Source organism: Apteryx rowi, unplaced genomic scaffold, assembly GCF_003343035.1.
Source record: "Apteryx rowi isolate R43461 unplaced genomic scaffold, aptRow1 scaffold_216, whole genome shotgun sequence".
NCBI classification, from domain to species: Eukaryota; Metazoa; Chordata; class Aves; order Apterygiformes; family Apterygidae; genus Apteryx; species Apteryx rowi.
Window position 1 is genome coordinate 982,240 of NW_020448486.1, and position 21,085 is coordinate 1,003,324.

Here is a 21,085-nt window from a genome sequence, read left to right on the forward strand (position 1 = left end):
TCAGCCCTGGCCTGGAAATGGGGCTGTGTATTCAGGCACCAAGCCAGACTTTTTTTCCATTTGAGGCCTAATAACCACAAGCTTTTCTACATCCAGAATGTTCTATTTTTTAGTGATGGATGCATCTTCTTCCAGCAGAAGGGGAAACATTTAGAGCTAAAACACCCAGTTGAGGCACCATGTAAAGCCTTTGCAAGCTGTAGTGGTTCAGTTTCTCCACAGGTTGGTACAGAGAGACACAGATTTCCCACAGATTGCACTAGATTTTTCCCTGTAAGGTCAGAAACAATGCATTTCATGTAGTTCTTGAAAGCTGTGCGTGCTGTGGGAGTGTATTTCCTCGTTCTCTCCCTAGTCCTGCTTGTTGCTCATAGCAACTGCCTGCTTCTTTTTCCTCTGTTGGCACAACAGAGATGAAACCTTACCTCCTTTAGGAGGAAAATAACAGGAGGAGGAGGGATCCTCCATGAACTTGTTGTGCAGGAACATTTCCATGCTATCAATGATGACTGGATTTTAGCTCCTCTTAGTGATAGGATGTTGACTTTTCAGTTTGGAGCCCTGTTTATTGAGCGTCTTCCTGAGCTGAGATACCTTGAGGAGTCCCACTTGAAGCCTTTTGCTTCCACGTTTGAAGGGGTGGCTAAAGTAGGTAGGGAAAACAGAGTTTTTTCACTCTTTTCACTGCCCAGCTTTTTTTTTTTTTTTTTTGGGGGGGGGGTCATGCTACAAATTTGCTCACGGGTCTTGCAGAGGATTTATAGTGTTGAGCACTGCAACAATACATCCTAATAAAAATCCCCAAGTGGCTGGTTTTTAAACTAAGAGAATGAGGAGTACAGTCCTGTGTGTGCCTCTCATTAGTCCTGTGTAAACTCCACGGTTTCCAGAGGAACTCTGATTGTAAAAGATTAGGTTTGTAACAATTACTATTTTAACAATTTGAAGCCAGAGCTCTGTGTTTGACAGCCAATTCCCTTACCATTGGGAAAAGTTTGTCTTTCTCATAATACATAACAAAAACCTTGCATAGGCTACTTAAACACATAAAAAACGGACAATTCTTTATTACTTTTTAGAAAAAAAACAAGCCACAACAGAAACCAGCAAGACATAGTCTATTGGAAGACACTACAGGTTTAAACTTAAGAACAGTTAATGAAGATTTAATGTCAGACATAAAGAAAATGCCTCATAAGAGTTATTTTACATTGTTTAAGAGCGCGGCCTTACTGACTTCCAAGTGTTCATGGAGGAGTTAGCACCTGAAACTGTCAGAATAGCATGTGTTTTGCAGGACTGTAGTGCTTCTAAAAGCTTTGCCATTTATATATTGTGCTCTCATCCTTTTAATTTTGAAAATAAACATACTGCTTTTTAACATTAACTTTGTGTCATGAACTTGTATTCAGATTGTGTTTCCTTTTTATTAGCTCTAGGAGATCCTGCTAAGGTCACAGTCCTTATTTTATTATAACTTGGCAAAAAACAGGCAGGAAAGAAACTGTTTGATCTGAGAGAGAACTATATGATTTTTTTCTTTTTTTAATAAAATCACATAATCAGGCAACTGAAAGAAACTATGTCACAGTGACTTTAACCAAAAATAATCTTGTATAAACCAATCTGAATTTAAACTTGGAAAGCACCCATCACAGTATCTTCCACACCCACAACATAACCCGGAGTACCATTCCTTTGACTGGAATTGTATATCTAATCTTCAGTCCATAGATTAGGCAAAACTGTCTTCTTAAGTGCTCTTCTGCCCCTTGGCCTGCATTTGCTTCTGCTCAATTCATCACCTTTCTCTGTGTGAGGAAATCACAATGCAGATAACTTTTTGCCAAAAATCTGGCAGAGCTATCTTTCTTTTTCTACTTTTTTATCATGTTGACTAATGCTTCTGTTCCAAAAGCTTAGCGTTTCCATGGACGGGGTGAACAATGTAAGGATATATGTGTATATATTTTAAACTGTCAAAACTTTAAAAGGTTACTTGAGAGAATTATTTTTGTAGACTTAGCTGTGAAGATAGGCTACTGCTTTAAATATCTAGCCACTGGCTCTCCTTCTACCTCCCTTGGGACACTGGGGCTTTGGCAAAAGCTTGACCTGAGTTTGAACTGTCCCAGCGTTAAGTTTTCAGAAACAAAACCTGACCTAAACTTTGTGAAGACCAAACTACTAAAAGAACAATAGAAAAAACTGGGAGAAGTGTTCTGCCCATGAGCTTATAATCTTTGAGATACGATTGTCTGACAAATCATCATAACTGGACATAGTTGTATCTCAGCTTGAGGTCTTCTATAAGTGTACTACCTGAGCTGTTTTTATAAAAATCCACAGAGTATATGAAATCTTGTGCTTGGAATAATTATTATGATTGTGTGTTTCAGTAATTTCTATTAGACATCTGTTGAAATCTTTTCTAAATCTTTTCTTTTTGTGTATCACCATTTGTTTAGAAATGTAAATTGATCTCAGCTAGGATGTGGGATCAAGAATTTACCATTGTTTTTRAATGAAATATAACTGTTATGCTGAAATATGTATAACTGAAATACAGAGTTCTCTCATGTATAAACTTTTGGTGAATGCAAAGCAACCAGCAAAACCACTCTCTGTTATATTTTATTTCAAACATTTTTGGTTTCATTTCTGTTTTCTTCAAAATGAGTATAAGAAAAACTAGTAGAAGGACCTGATGGAAGTCCCTTCGCTGGCTTGGACTGCATTATCGGTATCTGTACTGTATCACATCTAGCCTACTTTAGGCATTGCAACTGTCTACTACTGCTAGGATGTGTAGAAACTTCCTTGTACTGATTACCTGAATAATAGTCTCTTCATAACTTCCTCCTTGAAATAGAGGGGAAGCAGTAAATTTACAAGTTAAAAGTAATTATTTAGCCATTCACACTGACCAGGGCTTTAAATTGGCTTAAGTAAGGAGTAATTTAAATGGAAGCAGTGGATGGTTTTTGACACACAGCATCCTTTTAAATACCAACCAAAAAACCTAGTTCTTTGTGAAAGACAAATAGATCACAAGGCTTTGTGAAGTTGGGTGGGATGAATCTGGGCCCTACTGGCTGTTTATGAGCAAATGCTGTTCTGGGATATGAGGTAAGTCCCTAAAGGACAATTTCCTGGTGACAGCTGCTGGTGGTTTCAGACATTTTTCTTTTTCTAAGTTTCTACATCTCATGCTAGTTTGTTTATTTGTTTTAATGCCTGCAGGTATGTACAACAACTGTTACAGTTTATTTGCCGTATTTCTTTCCTTGCACTCCAGTCATGAGCCTGAGAAACTCCCAGCTGAGAAACAACTCAGAAATGTAAGTGAGGAGAGTCACCAGGAGCAAATTTATGTAAATACAATTATTAATCATTTTCTCTCATTTAGTTGTTACAGTGTTTTGGGATGGAAAAATTCAGAGATGCATCAGAACTGGATGTTTAAAATGAATTCATGTAGAGACAAGAATAACACTTAATCTTTTAATCACTGAAATTTAATCATACTTGAACTTTTCTAGTGAGAAGCATTTGTCATTATATAAAATTAAAAAAAAAAAAAAGGAAAAAGGAAGAAATGAAAGAGAGAGAGTTAAAAAATGAAAAGAGCCTGAAATGTAGCCACATATATTACTCAAGCACATTTTCAATTTAGGATCCTGATTTTGCTTTAAAAGGTATTGGTGATAGGCTCTGCTTTGCCTGGAAAGCTGGAACTGGAAACTGATGAAAAACATTCTTTATTCTCAGCTTCAGTCAGCTTCTCTTGGCTGAGGGACATAATTTAATCATGCATCTGTATAACAATAGTAATTTTTATTGACTTCTAAACTTTCTTTGCATTTTAGTTTTCATCAAGCTGAAAAAACAGCCACAAAACCCCAGCATTCGCTATGACAATGCATGTAACACAAAAGAACAATTTATGGCCAAAAAGCAGGAAGCTGTCAATGCATTTAAAAAAAACAACAACAAAAAAACAAACAGTGGGGTGGGGTGATAACATACACCACACAATCTGCAGTGTGAAAGACTTGGGTGAAAATCAGTCCACTCTAAATGACATTAAGTCTCATAAATAGTAGAGAAAATGCCTGTAAGAGTGCATTTGATCAAATTCAGAGTTGATCCATTAATACGTTTACTCTATTAGTATTTAATGCTCATATTATGGYAGAGAATCCCCAGCCAAGCTCAGGTGCTCCACTATCCCAGAGAAATTTATATTCATAGGAGAATACGGTCTCTGCGTTGATGTGCACAGATTTCCTGTGACTGCGTAGGATTTGGACTGAGCCCCGGGGCCCTTCCCTGCAGCGAGTTCCTTTTGGGCTGACTCCAGAACCTCTGAAGATAATGCTAATAGGTAACACATCAGAGGTGCATGCCAATACAGCACAAACTGTAATAAGAGAGGAAGTAGAAAAAAGCATTGCTCAGATTTTAGGTTAAATGACGGTTTGATTTCATAGTCATTATGAATGGTCACTACTAACTTATACCTTTACAATTCCTCCTCACCAATGGGCAGCATTATATATAGTGCATAATACAAATTGTAAATGCAGAATAACCTGCTATTGGTGACTGGGCTCTGAACAATTTATTTAAGTATATAGGAAGCAGACAGACTTCCACATCCTTGTCTCCAATTCTAGACTATCATTTGACTTACATTACCTGTTTCAGTATTGTCCGCTAATGCAGATTTGCATATTCTTTGTAAAAACAACAGTCTTTGTCACCTACTTAATACCAGGATTTGGTGACTACAGTTATTTGGACTGCTACAGGAAGGGACTTCTTCCTCACCCGAACATCCTTTTGTATTTTAAGGACTAAATGCTTGCAAAATGTTATTTTTCAAAACAAAGCTATTTTTGCTTTAAAGGAAAAACATATGAAACCATGATAATTTCTTGGCTTTTTTTTGTCTGTCTCTGCATCAAAAGTAGTCAGGCTGATCCAACCTAGAGGCTAAACTGTCTTACTGCCAGTTCTTAGTTTGGTGTGGCTTCAAGTTATAAAGATTACATCCTGTTGAAAGTGGATAGATCTGAAGAGGATTAAATGCTGAATTGTCATGGACTTTGCAAGGCTATGCTGAAGGTAGTGATGATGCCTCTACTGAGCTTTTGTAATAAGCTACAAGACTAAACCTAGAAAATAAGCTTGTTCATTGTCCTCCTGTTCTAAGAAATGTGAAAAAGAGAGTTATGATTGTGATCATGAGACTTCAGTAAGGGTCATGTAGGTCTGGCTTATTCCAACATAATATGAGATTCTTAGTCAGCGCCCCAGAGGCAGGTCAAAATCATTAACCTCTGAAGATTCAACAGGTAAGTAATAGGCACCCCTGCTGTTATAAGATATCCAATAACAACCATATTACAAAACAGTTGCAAGTGCTCAGGTTTGTCTTTTGTACCAGTCCAACTCTTGCAGTGAGATGCATGTTTTCTCTTTTAAACCAGAACACCATAACAGCTGCAGGTCTAGATGTGGCTGTAAGCTTCCTCCTAGTGTAGTTTATCCTCATAAATTTATATTGTAAAGTGGAACTGTGCTTTCACTAGGGTTTTGCAGCACTTCCAGCAGGCCCTGATTTTGCTGCGAGAAGGAGGAATATTGTAGGAACATAGAGGAGGAAAGAGAGCTAGAGACTTCTCCCATCAGCAGCTCCTGGTGCAGCACATGTATTCCTACAGTATGTAATGTGGCAGTGCAGTCCTCCCAATCCTACCAGAGATGGGTCTGTCTCTACTAAATATGCTGATTTCAAGCTGAAGGAGTTAGTGGTATGAAAACCTGTGTGTAGACAACTCCTACATATCTGTTCTGTGTTTTATTCTTCTTCCTCAACCCAGTATTTTAATTTAAAAATTTTGTCTTGTTGTTTCTCTCTCTGTTATTTTGGCACTGCTGCAAGTTTCAAATGTCCCCTGACATGTGCTGTTTTTTGTGTGTGCACTCCTATACAAATGATGTCGTCTTTACTACCAGAAAAAACTTGAGATTTTGCTGATAAGTGGGTTGCACAATCATATGATTTCTAAAGCAGGATGGAGTAAAGAGGAATTTATTTTTTATTGGCCATTACGAATTTGGAATATATTCTTGTTTGAGTGGTTGGGATTAATGTAAAAAGCAAATAAAAAATTGGGAAGTATCCTGTGTCCCTTTGGTTGCCAGTCCAGGGTCTGGAAGAAATTTTCTGGCACTAGATGTTGGCTGCATTATAAGTTTCCCTTATAGTTCTGAGCAGGGATCAGGTGGGTCAAATACCACAGATCTCCTGCTTTTTCTTCCAGAAACAGAGTTCATATTGTAACTGTTTGGACTGTGGTGATGTCCAAAACATTCTGGATGCTCTCCAAACTCAGCGAAAGATGTTGTACCTGCTTGGAGAGTGCAATTGCTCAAGATGACAGAGATTGAGAAAGCATCCAGGAAAAGATCATGGTCAGCATATTAATCGGCAGTCTAAGTTACAAGTTTTTCAATGTTGAAATAACTGGTACCAGTATTTACCAAAGGAAACTTTTCAGAATGTGTTGGACAAACACCTTTTAGGTGTGGTTTGGGTATAGCTTGCACTGCTGTGGAAGAGGTAATCTCTAGGTCTTTTCCTGTTTTCTGTGGCACTTTCCAATGCAAAACATACTAACTAAAAATGCTTCTTTGGGCTTGGGTTGCTGTGCTTGCCCACAGAAGTATCCATCAAGAATGGTTTGGTTGGCTGGTGCTGTTTTACAGAGTTACACTGATATACATGCCAGGAAGGGGATCATGACTAAGCTAGGCATTTTAATCAGGATTTTTCCTGTTTTCCAGTTTTGGGCAGTGAAATGTGATTCTTGGTTTTGTAAATTTGGGTTTTCAACAGCAGGATGCAGAGAAATATGAGCATTAATGAAGCAGATTTATTAGTTTAATAGAATAATTAAAATACTAATCTAGTAAACTAGATTTATTAGTTAATTAAAAAATTTACTTGGGAGATGTAAGGGAAAGTAGGCTTTGTATGTAAAATTTATACCTAACAGACATTTTCTGTACAGGCACTATAAGTCATATTCATCCATATAATAGATATATTTTTTTTTAATATTTAAGCATAAAGCAATTCAAGAGGGAAATTTCAGAATATAATTGTTCACCAAACACATCATGGAGAGGACCAGATGGAGTCAGATATTCTAATCAAACCTTTAATCAAGGTAAGAAGAACTAAGTGAATGATACCTAGGGACAACTGAATTTATGTAACTTGAAGTGCTCTCCAAATATATTTACCCATAACATAGGTTTTCTTCAAAACAGCATAGTGCTCCCATTTGAGGGATATATCAGAACTGAACTCCGTATTTCAGCCAAGTATCCTGGGAAATTTCTGCATTATTACCTCTGAAAGGAATGGGGAAAGAGCCCTGCTGATCCAGTACACCAAAAAGTCAAGAAGTTGTCTTTCTTTGGCTTAGATGATTACTGTTTCTCCTCATTTAGATCAAGATTAACATCACACAGAGCAGACTATAAAGAACAAATGTTTCTTTTTTCCTGAAAAAGTCTCAGATGCTGAATCTGTCATGTAAACCTAAATTAAGTGATCTATATACTTTTTGTCACACTTAGGCATATGAGAACTAATCCAGTGCATAGTTTTGTAAAGGATCCTTTTAATGTTTTGTATCTCTTTCTCTGTCCTGGAGCTGCTGCTCTTCTAGTTGAAAGTGGAAAGCAAGGAATCACATATCTTTTTAAACGTGGGGCTCCTGGTGAATTTGGATATGCATCTCTCTGCACTACTTTGGCATTTTATTTCATCCTCAGCTATTGGACTGCAGGTTCTGCTGTTGCGAGTGGCCTGGTTATTCCTATGCTGTAAGCTTTGCCCATCTTGGTTTGAGCTTCCCATACAAAAGACCTGTGTTGAAGTTGCAACAATGTGAATTGTAAACTGAAGGCTTGGCAACAGCAAAGCTGTAATTGCTTGGAGGAGGTTGTATAGGTGGAACAGGATGATTTGGTTGGAAAGAGAGGCTAAAAATGTGGAAAAGAATGAAGAGCAATCATCTGAGAATAGCTGTAGGAGGACCATAGCCAAAACTGTATACTTTCCAAGTGTAGATCATTTGAATCCTTTGGGGACCCAGAGAGAGTCTTGCTTGCTGGCTCCATCTCTGTAACTGTAGAAATACAGATTCAGATCCAGACTTTTCATCTGTTTCTTATGCACATAATAGCCTGAATCTTAATCTTGGACATCAACACCCTGAACTTTGGAGAAAACTGCAGTTAGGTCTTTTGTGTAGTTTTTAGAAAGCTGTGGTAGAGTAGAGTAGAGCTCTTACAGTAATGTTGAGAGGTTTTATGTGAACCCCAAATGTTCAGCAAGCAAGGAATAATGGTTGGAGAGTGGGTATTCAGCATAATGCAATTCAAATACCAAAAGGATTCTAAGGAGAAATTTGTGTGTACAGCCTTCTCCATTTGCCCTGCCCTGGAGCATCCCCTTTCTTTCACCTTCTACCCTCCCCAAGGTGATGCCTAAATCAATTCTTAATGCACAGTGATTGCTGAAACATGCTATACTTGGCTGAAGAGATATTGATAGACAAGTCTGTCAGCCAGCTCCATGTTTCTGAACTGGTAACCTAATTTTTATAACCATTCTAGAACTACCAGAACCGCATCCATCAATAAAATGAATTAATTGCATGAATAAATGGGAAAAAGTTGAGAAATGGTGCAAGAGGATGCTCAGACTATATAAATATATATATGCATATATATATATATATAGTGTGTGTGTGTGTGTGTATATATATATATATATCTAATATAATTTAAATTTAATTCCTGAATTCCTTGTATAAGGAATGGGACGCTGTGTCTCAGTCCAGCAATCGCAAGCCTGACTGTGCTAAATTTGTTTTTGCTCTTCAATGTAGTGTATGGTCAGTCTGAGGACTYCTGGGCGCTCTTCACAGCTTCATTCCTGATTTGCTTTGGGCAGGTCATTTAATATATATTACTCCATTTTGCCCATCTGTTATATGGCTATAATATTCTACTTGCTAAGGTTATAGGGCGTAGGTAGACTTAATTTTAAGAAATTATATAAGGCTGTAGAAGTGCAGACTTTTTATCTGAAATATCCCAGTATGTGTGTCTAACTTGTGCTTTTAGCTGTTTTCCTGTAAGGTTCGTCCTCTTTTGGCTTTGAAGAACATTAAAAAAGACATGCTGATAGTCCTTTTCCTTCATACAAAGTACGGTAAATTTGGCAACTTCATGCTAGTGACTGGCACTAAGGAAGTGCTCGTGCTAAGGAAGGATGTTGGAGCTTTTTTTGGAAAAGGTGTTGCTACAGAARCTGACAAAATTAAATCTGGGATTAGTGGATTATTAGAAGCATTTCTAGAAAACAATATGGCTGGCCAGAGGAGTGCTCTTTTTCTTCTTGCATACAGGTACACAGGAGCCTTGTATGGCAGGATAATTGGTTTGATCCTTGTTTCCATTTTTGGTGTTCAAACTAATAAATATGGAGCATGGATTGATCCAGGTCTGTTTGCTGCCATTGGAGCTGCTTCCTTTTTCAGTGGTGTGTCAAGACTAACCATCTCCCTCACTGTTATAATGGTAAGTATGTTTAGTTTTCAGATATTTGTGTGGCCAAGGTTGAGTTGAGCTTTTGCTGCTTCAGCTAAACGATCCACAGATGCTGTCCCACACGCACTGGACCACAGAGAAACAGCTTCTTGGCTTAGCTGGTTCTAACTTGCCTGAAGACTTTTTCTCTGGGACTTTTTATTTGTGAAGTGTAAGTTTGGAATTAACACTTTGAGCAATCTGAGTACTACTATTAGCACTATTATTATTATTATTATTATTATTTTGGTTATGGAACTGATAAAGGCATCACTGGTTTGCAAACAAGAAAAAGTATCTCTTTTTCTGCTGGATTACAAAAAAAAATAGTAGATAACATCTGACTGGCTTGTGAAGTGACCTCTGTGGGTGTTGAAGGTCCTGCGCAGTGCTTCTTTTTATACTGGGGCTGAATACAGCCTTCTGGATGGAGTAAGTGAGAGATTTTCAGTGTTACAGGCAAGTGATGCAGTGGGAGGCCTCTGAGGTCCCTCTGGTAAATCCCTCATAAATTTCAAATTTTTGAGGTTCCCTTGCAACACGTTCCAAACTTGTGTTCCCTTCCCCCCTATATTACAGAACGTTTTGAATCTACACCACAATGCTTTCCAAGCAGACCTCTGAAAGTTAAAGTTTAAAGCTGAATGAATTACAAGGAAGAACATTATCATTAGAGGTGAGGATCTTTGCTTTCCCTGGTTTCAACACCTGGGGATAATGTGTTGCAAGCTTCAGCTGAAATTCAGCTCAATCGGTGTAGAAGTGATTTTGAGGTCACAGACTGAAACTTTCACCCTTTCAAAGTAGAGCATTCATGTCCTGTGAGTGTTGCTGTATGTGGAAATTTTACCTATGACTAAACCAGGCCTTGGCTGCCTTGCTGGTTTTGCCCAAAAGATCTCACTGAAATCTTTACAGAGGTCAGAATTCACCCAGGGTCACCAAGCTGGGATTTTCCCTCCTAGTAGACTGTTGCGCAGTGTTTTGATAAAGTAGCTGTTTATCGTCATTCACTCAGAATTGGGTTCATTTTAGTGATAGTCTGTGTAAATTGTGTTGGAAGCATTTTTTGATGTTTTAGCTTGAAAGGTGTTGTATGTGCATAAGAACTAGTCTATTGTGAAATAATAATTAGATTGATTATGGAAACACTCCTCCTTCAGTGTCCTTTTGATATTTGTACTTATCCATTAAGTACCAATGCACTCTGGTATTTTGGCTTAAATTATTGCTATTATGCATCTTTTGGAAGATACCATATGGTTTCTGGCCAGCTACCAAGTCTGTAAGACTTCAAAAGGGGAAAGTTTGTGCCCAGACAGTAATAAGTGTAAGTTTTCTGAAAGCTCCAATTACCATTAACCACAGTATCTCTTCCAAAGTAGGCCTGCATTTTCTTGCAATGGCTCAATACATTTTAATTTAAGTATCACTTGCAAACTGTTACTTCAAGGTTCTACTGCAAATCTAAATCCTTAGTGGCAAAAGCAGTTGATTGACATCTTAGCTTTGTGGCCATGAGGCTGTGCTTCACTGCAGGGAAGAGAGAAGCTATTATGAGCCAGAACACTTGCTGGTCTTGCATGACAGAACTATATTTCATTCAGATGTAATAGGCAGAAAATGCCTACATTTTATTTGCTTCGATTTCTCCCTGCCTTCCCCATTACCTGCACTTGGGGGGTTTGTTTTGTTTTTAGCAAGTGCCTCCCTGAGCATGCATGTGCAGCACATGCAAAACAATAGCTGGAAGCTATTAAGAGAGCTGTATGAGTATCTGTGGAAAAAGCACTAGAAAAATGATTAGGACTGCATTGCAATGTGTTCTGAATTCCCCTAGGTGTCATAACTCTTCTGTGCCTCTTTCTGCAGAGGGAGATTGTGTTTCAATTCATGTTCATCCAAGATAAATAGCTTCATTGCTTGAGGAAATATTAATTTTTGAGGAGAAAAAAGGTCTTGGACATGACAATGCAAAAACATAATTAAAAGGTTGTGCCCTCAAACCATAAAATGGACATATTTTTCCTATATTGTCCGATAGGTTCAAAAAGAATTGAGAATGTTTGCTTTGGCTTTTCACACAGCCTTCCATTTGGAAACGGTTATGAGTACGGGACTTGCAGTGAACAGGTTTGTAAAATGCTTTTTCTTCTTCTCATGGCAGACCCCACAGGCATCTGCCCACTTCTTCTTTCTTGGCTGCCTCTTTCTACCCCCCATGTTGACACTTGACCCTCCTCCTCAGCTCTTTGCAGCAGACAGTCGATGTGGTGACATTTTCCTTGGCTTGTTGGAGGACTGCCCGTAGGACTTGCCTTCCCACAGCCTCCTGTCTCTCATGGTTTACGAATGTCATGTGTCCCGAGTTTGCTGGCCTCAGGATGTTCTAGAGGGGGGAAGTGGAACAGCATCTTGCTACAATGCCCTTTTGTTTCAGGGGCAGTCTGTATTTTTATCATTCCTTTTATGTTTTTACCTCTCAATTGCACTGTCTTGCAAGCGTTGCAGAGGAAGTATGGCACTGGGCTGGCACAGAATTAATGTTCTGGTCCAGTATTGATGATGCCTCTGGGTGCAAGCTGTTCAGTGGCCGGCGGAAATAAAGAAGCTTGATTTATACCAATTTGGATCCTTTGTCCCTGAGTTGTCTTCCTTTCTGTTCACACGCAATGGAAAATAGCCCCGACTCTCCCCTTTCCTGTTTGTTCTGTTCAAACAGAATTAAAGCATTATATCTGTTCTATTGGCCTAACATTTCTCTAAGAAAACTTTTCTGATGGATGGGCGAATGCAGTTAATTCTGATTAGGGTAGGACTCAAAGCCCTCCTCTGAAYGTGAAGCACTGAAATATCAGACTTTTGATGGATGTGCAATAAAGAAGAAAATAGAGTATTCCTTAGGATTTGGAAGGGGAAGTTAAATAGATCACAGTAAAATCTGCATAGGGAATTAAATCACTGCTGGTACTGTCCTTTATCCTTATTCTCTTGCTAGTGGAGGGTGAGGCTACTGTCAGTGAGTGCCTTGTGCTGATGAGCAGTATGTTGGTTCTGAATTAAACTGACCATCTGATGGTGGTTCAGTGCATTATCTAAAGTTATTTGTTGATGTCTGTCCATTTCTGTGATATGACAGAAATACCAAGCTATATGTACAATCAACTAGTTTATAAGGCAGTATGAAGGGTCACGCATGAGGTTTGTTCATTCACTCCACTCTCTGATGCCTACATCAGAAAGGCACACTGGCAGAGCATTATATATAGTAAACTACACTGCTGTAAGAGAACGTTGTCCTATGGTTAGGAAATATGGCCTATTTTTTATACACTTTCCATGAAGAAATTAAAATGAATATTTATCTTTTGCATAATCTAATTTTATCTCATAAATATTTTTGCATATAGGTTTATCCGCTAGTACACTATGTAATCAACAGCTTCATCCTTAATCTGAGTTTTCCAGATGCAGCCTCAGCACTTCGAGTAGGCATTATAGCCAGCTCTCATCCCTTTCCTCTCCATTCCATTAGGGCGCTGCTGCAAAATCCAGATCACATAGCTACCCTCAGATGGATAGCTCAGTTGTAATATATACTTCTGATGTGCTTATCAGCAGTGTTACAGGTCAGCTTGAATAAGTGCAATAAAATAACTGTATCTGCAGGTAGTGGCAGTTAAAGCCCAACCCCTCCCCTCTCTCCATATTTCTACAGTACTTCTAATTTAGACCAAATGTGCTTACCTCAACTTACTCAACTTACAGGCAGGAGGTGTTGTTGCAAATTCTGTGGCTACCCTTGTCACTCACTTTGAGAGAGCAACTCTGAGGAAGCTTAAGGTCTTTTACGAGAAATTTAAGTAGAGCTTCAGCTGTGGGCACTTACAGTAGATATGACAGTCACATCTTGTTTTATAGACACAATGTGAAATTATAACACAGGCAACCATGTGATTCAACTGATTAGAGGGAGGTTATCGGAAGAGAAGAATGGTGATATAAGATATTAGAAAAGTAAGCACAAGACTTAAAAAAAACCCAAAACAAAACAAAAAAAAACCCTGCCTGGAATCCAGTGCAAGGTTTTCACAGGAGACCTGTGTTGCTCAGTGGTTAGAGGATGCAAGATGATGTGTTTACTCCAATTTGCAGTAGGGATGATACAAGCTGGAAGGATAGTTTTGAAAATAATAAAACAACAAGTCTAAATTCTGAATCTTTTCTTGTTGAGTGGGTGTTTCAGCCTTGTAATATGTGGTAGGTGGTGCCTGAACACAGAATAGGGGAAACAAATCTGATTGCTTGTGGCATTGCTTGTCTGTGTTGTCTCTAAAGAGACCATCGGGGCCAGGAATTCACTTTGGTTTAAATCAATTTTCTTCTAAGTGAGGGCTGATTTAAAGAATGGCAGATCTATTTTACAGGTGAAAATGGATARTTTGTACATTTGGTAGGCAATAAAATTATAATACGTATTGCATTTGGATTAAATGGGTGTCAATTCTAGGATTTTTTATAGTCTAATGAGATGCAAGAAAAAAACACAACCCATAGATGTATCTTTTAACATGCCATGAGTGGCTGGATCGTGTTATTTTCAGTTTCCTCCTCTGGGATCCTGGAGAGCCACAGACTGCGTTGCCAGTGCTGCGCTTGGTTCTTGGTCCACACCCAGCTATACCTTGTAGCACTTCTGTGGATTTCCCCTGCTCACCCGTGCAGATTATTAATACTCTCATGCGCTCATGCTCTGCCCGAATGCAGGAACAGCTATGCCGGCCCCAGTGGGGCTCAGAGCTGTAGTGCTGCAGTGCTTGGTGCATGCTCGGGAAAATGGGAGCTATTTAGTCCAGAACTACATGAAATTTAGTATATTGTACAAGATGTCAAATTAAATGATTAAATTGGTCCTCCTGGTCTTAAAATAAATTAGTCTTGTTTTCAGCAGTCTTCCAAAATGTGGTGTAATGCCCGACAGGCAGACGAGAGGGGGATTCCTTCAAGATAGCCAGCGCCATAGGGAACGTGAGATGTTGGTTGGTTCATGGATGCAAGGATTGCAGGATTCATGGAGGTGCAATCAAAAGAGCTTTGGTGAGGGCTCAGTCTTCCATTTTTGGCATCCCAGCAAGCAGGTCCATTGGCTGATTTGAAAGACATGAATTTCTTGTTCCTCTTGTGGTCAAATACAGCAAAAGTTTCTTCAATATCTAGCTTGGTGGGAGTGACTATAAGCACAGAAATATGCAATACCATGTTTTTCAGTGTAACACTGGCTAGAATGATTTCAAAATTGCCCTTCTAATCTATTTTTGACTGAAAATCAGGTTTTCGGATTTTTTTCTTGCAAAAACTTTGGACTTTTCAACAAAAAGACAGCCACCTGAAAACCAAAAATAATGAAGAAAAAATCTGAAAATGTTACACCGTGAGCTTTGTTGTTTCATGTTAGTATTTTTTCTAAGAAATGAAATATTTCCCGTGAAACACTAGAGAGACTCTTATAGCATGTTCCAGGAAGGGGGGGGAAATGCACAGTGCATCATGGGAGACGTAGTTTAATCTGAGAGGCCGACCCATAGCCAAGCTAAAATGTTCCTGAGACACCACAATAGCACTCTAAATCAAAACTGTTGGGGGATTGACCTAAGAAATACTGCTCTATAGGGATAATAAACAATTTGTCAAGCCACTAGAACATTCCCTAAAAAATGTGTGCTTGTAGGGAAAAAGAGAACAAAACACTTCTTTTCTGGATGGTAGCCTTGTGAACTCAGCCCAAGAAAATCAGAACAAATCCCCTCTGATTTAGTCATTCATCATCCATAAAGACTTCTTCAACCATAGGACAGTTAGTTATTCTGTAGGTAAATCATAAATTAGAAGAGAATCCAGCTTTATCTCTAATATAGCTATTTCAGCTTTGGCACCAGGTTTTTATCAGTAAAATAAACAGGCATGACTCTGAATTATACATGGATTCAATTGGCTTTGAACTTTTAGAAAGTTCAGTTGTGCATCTGAAATAGTGAAACTGAGACTGTGTCTCCGTTCTAAATACACGCATCGGAAATGAAGTTGTAATGTGAGAAGATAACATTTTTGTATAGTCACTTTTCTGGCTCTAACTTACAGTAGCTTTAAAGGTATTTTATAAATAAAGTGATCTAGTGTATTACAACATACAATTGTACATTTGGGACATGTAATGCAAACCTTAATGAAAGTTCATGAGAATTTAATGTGCAGAAGTTATTTTTAATTCACAGTATCTTATCTGTTTTTAATTTTTTTTTCAAATTACAAAATGCAATTGGGCTGTTTTATGTACTCATTCTTTGCCAAATTTAATTTGTTTCCAAATTAAAGACGTTTTGCAGTTACATTGTCATGAAAAGCATCAGAAACCATTAAGTTTTGTCTTATTTTTAACTTTAAAATCTTCAGAAYGTTACCAAAGGTATTTTTTCTAAATTTTGAAAAAATTATTTCTCTCTGGGACAAAAGCTGCCACAATAAGTCTATCTCTCTCCCCCCCCCCGCCTGAGGGGTTTGTTATCATCTGAAATTAAAAACCTCATGTAACCGGGTGCTCTCATGAATGGGGGCTTGGGGCTAGAAATCCCTGTTTGATTATTGGACCCAGCTGAAACAGGATCAAATGATTATACAGCCTGGCAGCTGCTCAGTTGAGCAAGGTCTATCGGTGGGAAACAGGCTCCTACTGTAGGTCCAAAAAGAAGAGTATGTCCTCCTTTCTGCCCGGAATGGGCAGGATATAATTTGTTGTTGTAGTTTCAATGTTTTGCTTGGGTTTTTTGAAGAATAAGAAGGCTGGGCCTGAGATGCACCTGGTGGTGGCAGTGGGTCCTGGTGAAAAGTGTGCCGTGTTGGAAGCAAGGCAGCACCGAGGAGAAGCTGTGAAAGCACATGGAAAAGTAGAAGCGCTGAGTAAAAGAGAGGCAAAAACTGTAGCCAGGGGGGCCTGTCCTGAAGACAGCCCTTCTTTCATTTTAAAATACGAACATGTGAAGATGAAAAGACTCTTGGGTGCCTGATGGACATGTCACAGTCAAGCTTGCAGAGGCAGATCTGAGCTGTTTTCTTGCTTCTCTAAAAAATCTAAAACCAGCAGTGGCCCCCCAGGCTCTTGTCCACTTGTGACTTCTGCAGTGGCAGTTGAGCTAGATGAGAGGAGCAGGGCCTGGCTTTAGAAAGGAGGAAGTTGCACAACTGTAGAGAGAGCTGTAAATGGAGCTGCCTGGTGCTGCAGATCCTAAGGATGAAGACCGACATCAGATTAGTCTGGTTATACCACTTATCCCATCATCCGCTCTTCCTTAGGCATCTGCTACTGGCTGCTGCCAGGGAAAGCATGAAATTGGGATCTGTCCTTTCAAAGAAAAGAGAATCTGTTTGAAAGGCTTGGGCCTTGCTTTTCCCTTCCTCCTACGTGCTTAGCAGAGTGCAYCCAACACTTGGGAGGAGCAGACAAAGAAAAGGGAAAGAAAGGACTGCAAAAAATTAATACATCCTCATGGTGCACTTTGGCAGCACAGACCTTAAGCGAACTCTGATCATGCCTTCCTCTAGCTTGCTCAAAGAGGAAGGGCGTTAAAGGGAAATCGGACTCCTGGGGCCAACATCGCTTGGTGCTCTGGAGAGAGAGTGATATGCCACACAGCTGCCTCTAGGAAGAGCCATTCCTGTGCAAGTAAGTAATAGGGACTGGAAAACAGGTCACGTAGAAGTAATGTCTATAGCATTACAGCAGCGTAGAGGAGTGAAGATTTTGGCCCTCACTGTAGAATGAGTACATAAATGGGGTGGATCATGAAGCATTTCTTACACTGCTGCTTAATAAGGCACGTGCTATAGAGCCTTGCCAGAAGGGCAAGAAGAGGTGTGTACCTAGTCTGCAGTGAGCTTCAAATTCTTCTCTCCTCTACACCAATGTAACATCATAGACGCTTAAAATAATTCAGTGCAATTACTCTAGACTTACTGCAGGGTTACTCAACACTGAATTTAGTTTTGATCAGGATTCTCCAAACAGCCAGATTCTTCATTTAAGCTTCCTCAGAGAATGCTGCATGGTTGATTTTCCACATGATTTTAGTGGTAAACTATAAAAAGTAAATCTTTTGTAGAAACTGGGACAAACTTAGTATTCAAGAATTTTCACATCATATTTTCCTTCAAAGCAGGCAGAGGAAGTGCTCAGTTATTTAGAAACTCATTCAGCAAGTTCTTCTCAGAGCTATACTGTCTAATGCATCAACCCGTCACACTTAAATACTTTAGGGCTCACTTAATGTTTTTGATTACCCCTGAAACGGTTCACAGAAGTTGTTTTGACAGAACCTAATTTTCTGTTACTCAGTTGTCTTTTTTTTTTTTTGTCTGAAGAGACTAGGTTTAAACCCTAGTCAAAGCAATTCTTCAAAATCTCCAAGTCTATAGGTATTTGTAATATGGTAAGTGTTCACTCTGCTTACACTACCTGTCAGGAGSGAACCCACTGTGTTTGAATGGTATTTTTAAAGTTATTCCAGAATCTGATTGTAAGGGATGTCACCTTTTTATAGAGAAGGGGAGATGCAAAGCAGTGTTGTACTGACTCTAGTTTTATTCAAATGAATCCCTAAATAAATAAATTAATCCCAAAATAATAAAATAAATCCCCCCAAATCCCCAAATTGGAGCAACAATGCATAAACAACAAACTTACATATATTAAGTCCTACTGTTTTCTATTGAACTTACTCCAACTAGGAAAAGAGCACTGCGTGTTTTTTGGCAGGAGCCTGTCTGGCAAATGAAATAAGTGAAACTGTTCACTCTTGGAGAGGGGGGTGAGGAAAGCTTTCAGGACCTCAGATTTCATAATGCACTTCCTTGAGCAGCTGGAGCCTCAGTGAATACCTAGGCTAGTTTTGAGAACAACAAGCTTTTCTAAGCACTCTGTTCTGACATTTCCTCCTGAAGTTAAAGTTGCAGTGAAGTTTGTGACCTGTGGCATAGAGCATTTAGGAAATAGTGCAGAGGGATCCACAAATCCCCGGTCTGCTTTGCAGCTCTCCGTAGTCGCAGGGCTTTTTCCTCTCCAGCTATTTCTGGACCCTGGGAGTTGAGACTGTTAGAATTAAGGCATTCTGGAGCTGGTGGTTTTAGCATTGCTTACATTTGGCAGAGGTTTGTTCCAGTTGTCTTTTGTATTTTAAAAAAAAGGCTCATAAATAATAATTTAAAGACTTCTGCAATACTGTGGATTAGAAAAGTWCAAGGTTGTTTAGCTGGATTACTGTACAGTACAGTGCTTGTTTGAATAGATTTAATACGTGAGCCTGCTGAATGTTTAGGCATATTCAGCAATGCGCATACAAAAATGATGTATTTATTAATGATGGGTTCACCTGATGCATCATGCACCAGTGTTACCTTTCTGAGACACAGATTTAGACGGCTTTGAAACCTCCTTTCAGGGTTTGATGTCTACTACATACCCAAGGTAAAGAGCCAGATTACAAAAAAATCACTGATAGATATCTTTCCAGGGGATCTTGGCAAGAGGCTCTGCTATCAGCTATACTATTTCCTATGTCATTGCATCCATTGCCACAACCTGTCAAAACAGGTGTATTTATAGGCCTTGAGGGACTGAAACAAGAAATCAAACATTTCCRCTTTGCATAGCATCTTTCAACCAAGTTCCCAGGGACTGACACTCAAAGGACTTTGATATGTTTCCAGAGATTACTTAGCTGTACTGGGTATTTATATGTTTGCTTTAGAAATCTCCTACTGCTATATTAGGTCTTGGAATTAGAAAAAATTACTCTGTTTTTTTAACAAGGAAATCATCAATAAAGTGCTGATAGGCTTCAGGAAAAACTCACAGAAATATTTAAATCCCCATCACAGAAAATGGGGACTATATCTTACTGAATATTATGAATTGAAGCAAATTAAGAGCCAATATGAAAACTGGTATAYGAGTGTGATTAATTAGAACTACTTTACTTAAAAAAACAAAAATAAAAACAAAAAAAACCCCAACCCGGTGCTACAATATTTCTTTGTGTTCTTCTTTGGGAGTAATTAAGCTCTAGGGTGCGAGAGGCTGCCTACTCGTATTAATGGCCTGGAATAGTTAATGCGGGTTGTGCTCTAGAACAGGGTTACGAATGCGAGGAAGAATCCTGTGAATTGTGCAATTCTCCTGGCACAGGGGATTTGGCAGGAAGTCCTCGCAGCGAACCTACTCTGGGTGTGCCTCCCTTTGTGGAGCGTGATGCACAGCTCTGTGTGCCTGAGGCTTTAAGAAATAATCATTTTCAGCAGTGTGAGGAACTTGAATGCATAATTTTTCAGGGCTAGCATGACAATCATGTCTTTTTAAGAGATTTATGTTTACTGTATTGCAGCATCCCACTTCTCCAAAAATTTCCAACTGTGATGGTGATGASTGCTAAGGAGATAAAGTAAAGCAAGTTGAGTTAATGGATTTAGTCCTAGGATTGTAATGGATATCCTTAAAGGTGAAGTGCACAGGAAAGCAATGTTTTTCACTTAGCTTTAAAGAAAGAGCTTAATGCAAGTTCAGGGGGGGAGTATTCAGCTGGACTGATACTTGAAGAAGGTGCCTCTTTTGGCATAATCCCAGATGAAAATAGTGGAAGACTGACAATGATAATGGCATTTCAATTCGCAGCTTTGTTAGGGCGGTATTAGGTGGGAACTAAAATGACTCAAATGTTTAACACATATGTTACTAAGTGCCAGGACATCATAATCCAGAGACTAAAGAAATTCAAATGCAAATCTGCATTGTTTATGAAATGGCTGTGATAATAAGCATAACTTAATCCTGGGAGGTATTATTTCCAGAGACACTTATTCTAAAGAAAGCTGTATGGATAACTTTCAATGCTGTGGAAAGGGAATTGTTCTCTCCTCCTCTTCTATATGTCAAGTGATCAGCTTACAACCTTGTTGGCATTTGCTCCTGAGCAAAAAACAAACGATCAAAAGTTTTCTGCTGGCTACAAGCTCTCCACCCTTTGGAAATGTTCTGTTGACTGTGAATGACTTTTTTCTTGGTGTGTTTAACCAGTAGTAGCATAAATTTCAAAGGGGGGAAGTTCTGGTTATATTTGTGAGACATGAAAGGTGCTTTCCTGGGAAAGTGTGTATTCCTCCACAAAATCTGCTGGCATGGAGACCGGGAAACCATGTCCAGTGCTGGTGTTATGTGCCAAGTACAGCCTTAACTTCAAAACTATAAGTTTTGGTTGGCAGTCTTGGGGACTTCATGCTCTGCTGCCCCTCTCCCCTTTTTCTAACTTTCAGACATAGTCTTGTACCTTTGTCCAACAGTTGCTTGTTTTCTCCCAAATGTTTC

At 39.0% G+C, this 21,085-nt stretch overlaps 1 protein-coding gene across 1 annotated transcript in view; it reads left to right on the forward strand.

Annotated features, from left to right (window-relative positions):
• Nucleotides 1-21,085, forward strand: part of LOC112965429 (chloride channel protein D-like) — a 79,192-nt gene that overhangs the window by 18,000 nt on the left and 40,107 nt on the right. Inside the window, exons 8-11 of the mRNA XM_026064397.1 lie at nt 3,244-3,341; nt 7,138-7,241; nt 7,734-7,905; nt 9,498-9,669. Coding sequence (XP_025920182.1) covers nt 3,244-3,341; nt 7,138-7,241; nt 7,734-7,905; nt 9,498-9,669 — 546 coding nt within the window. The remainder of the gene's footprint in view (nt 1-3,243; nt 3,342-7,137; nt 7,242-7,733; nt 7,906-9,497; nt 9,670-21,085) is intronic.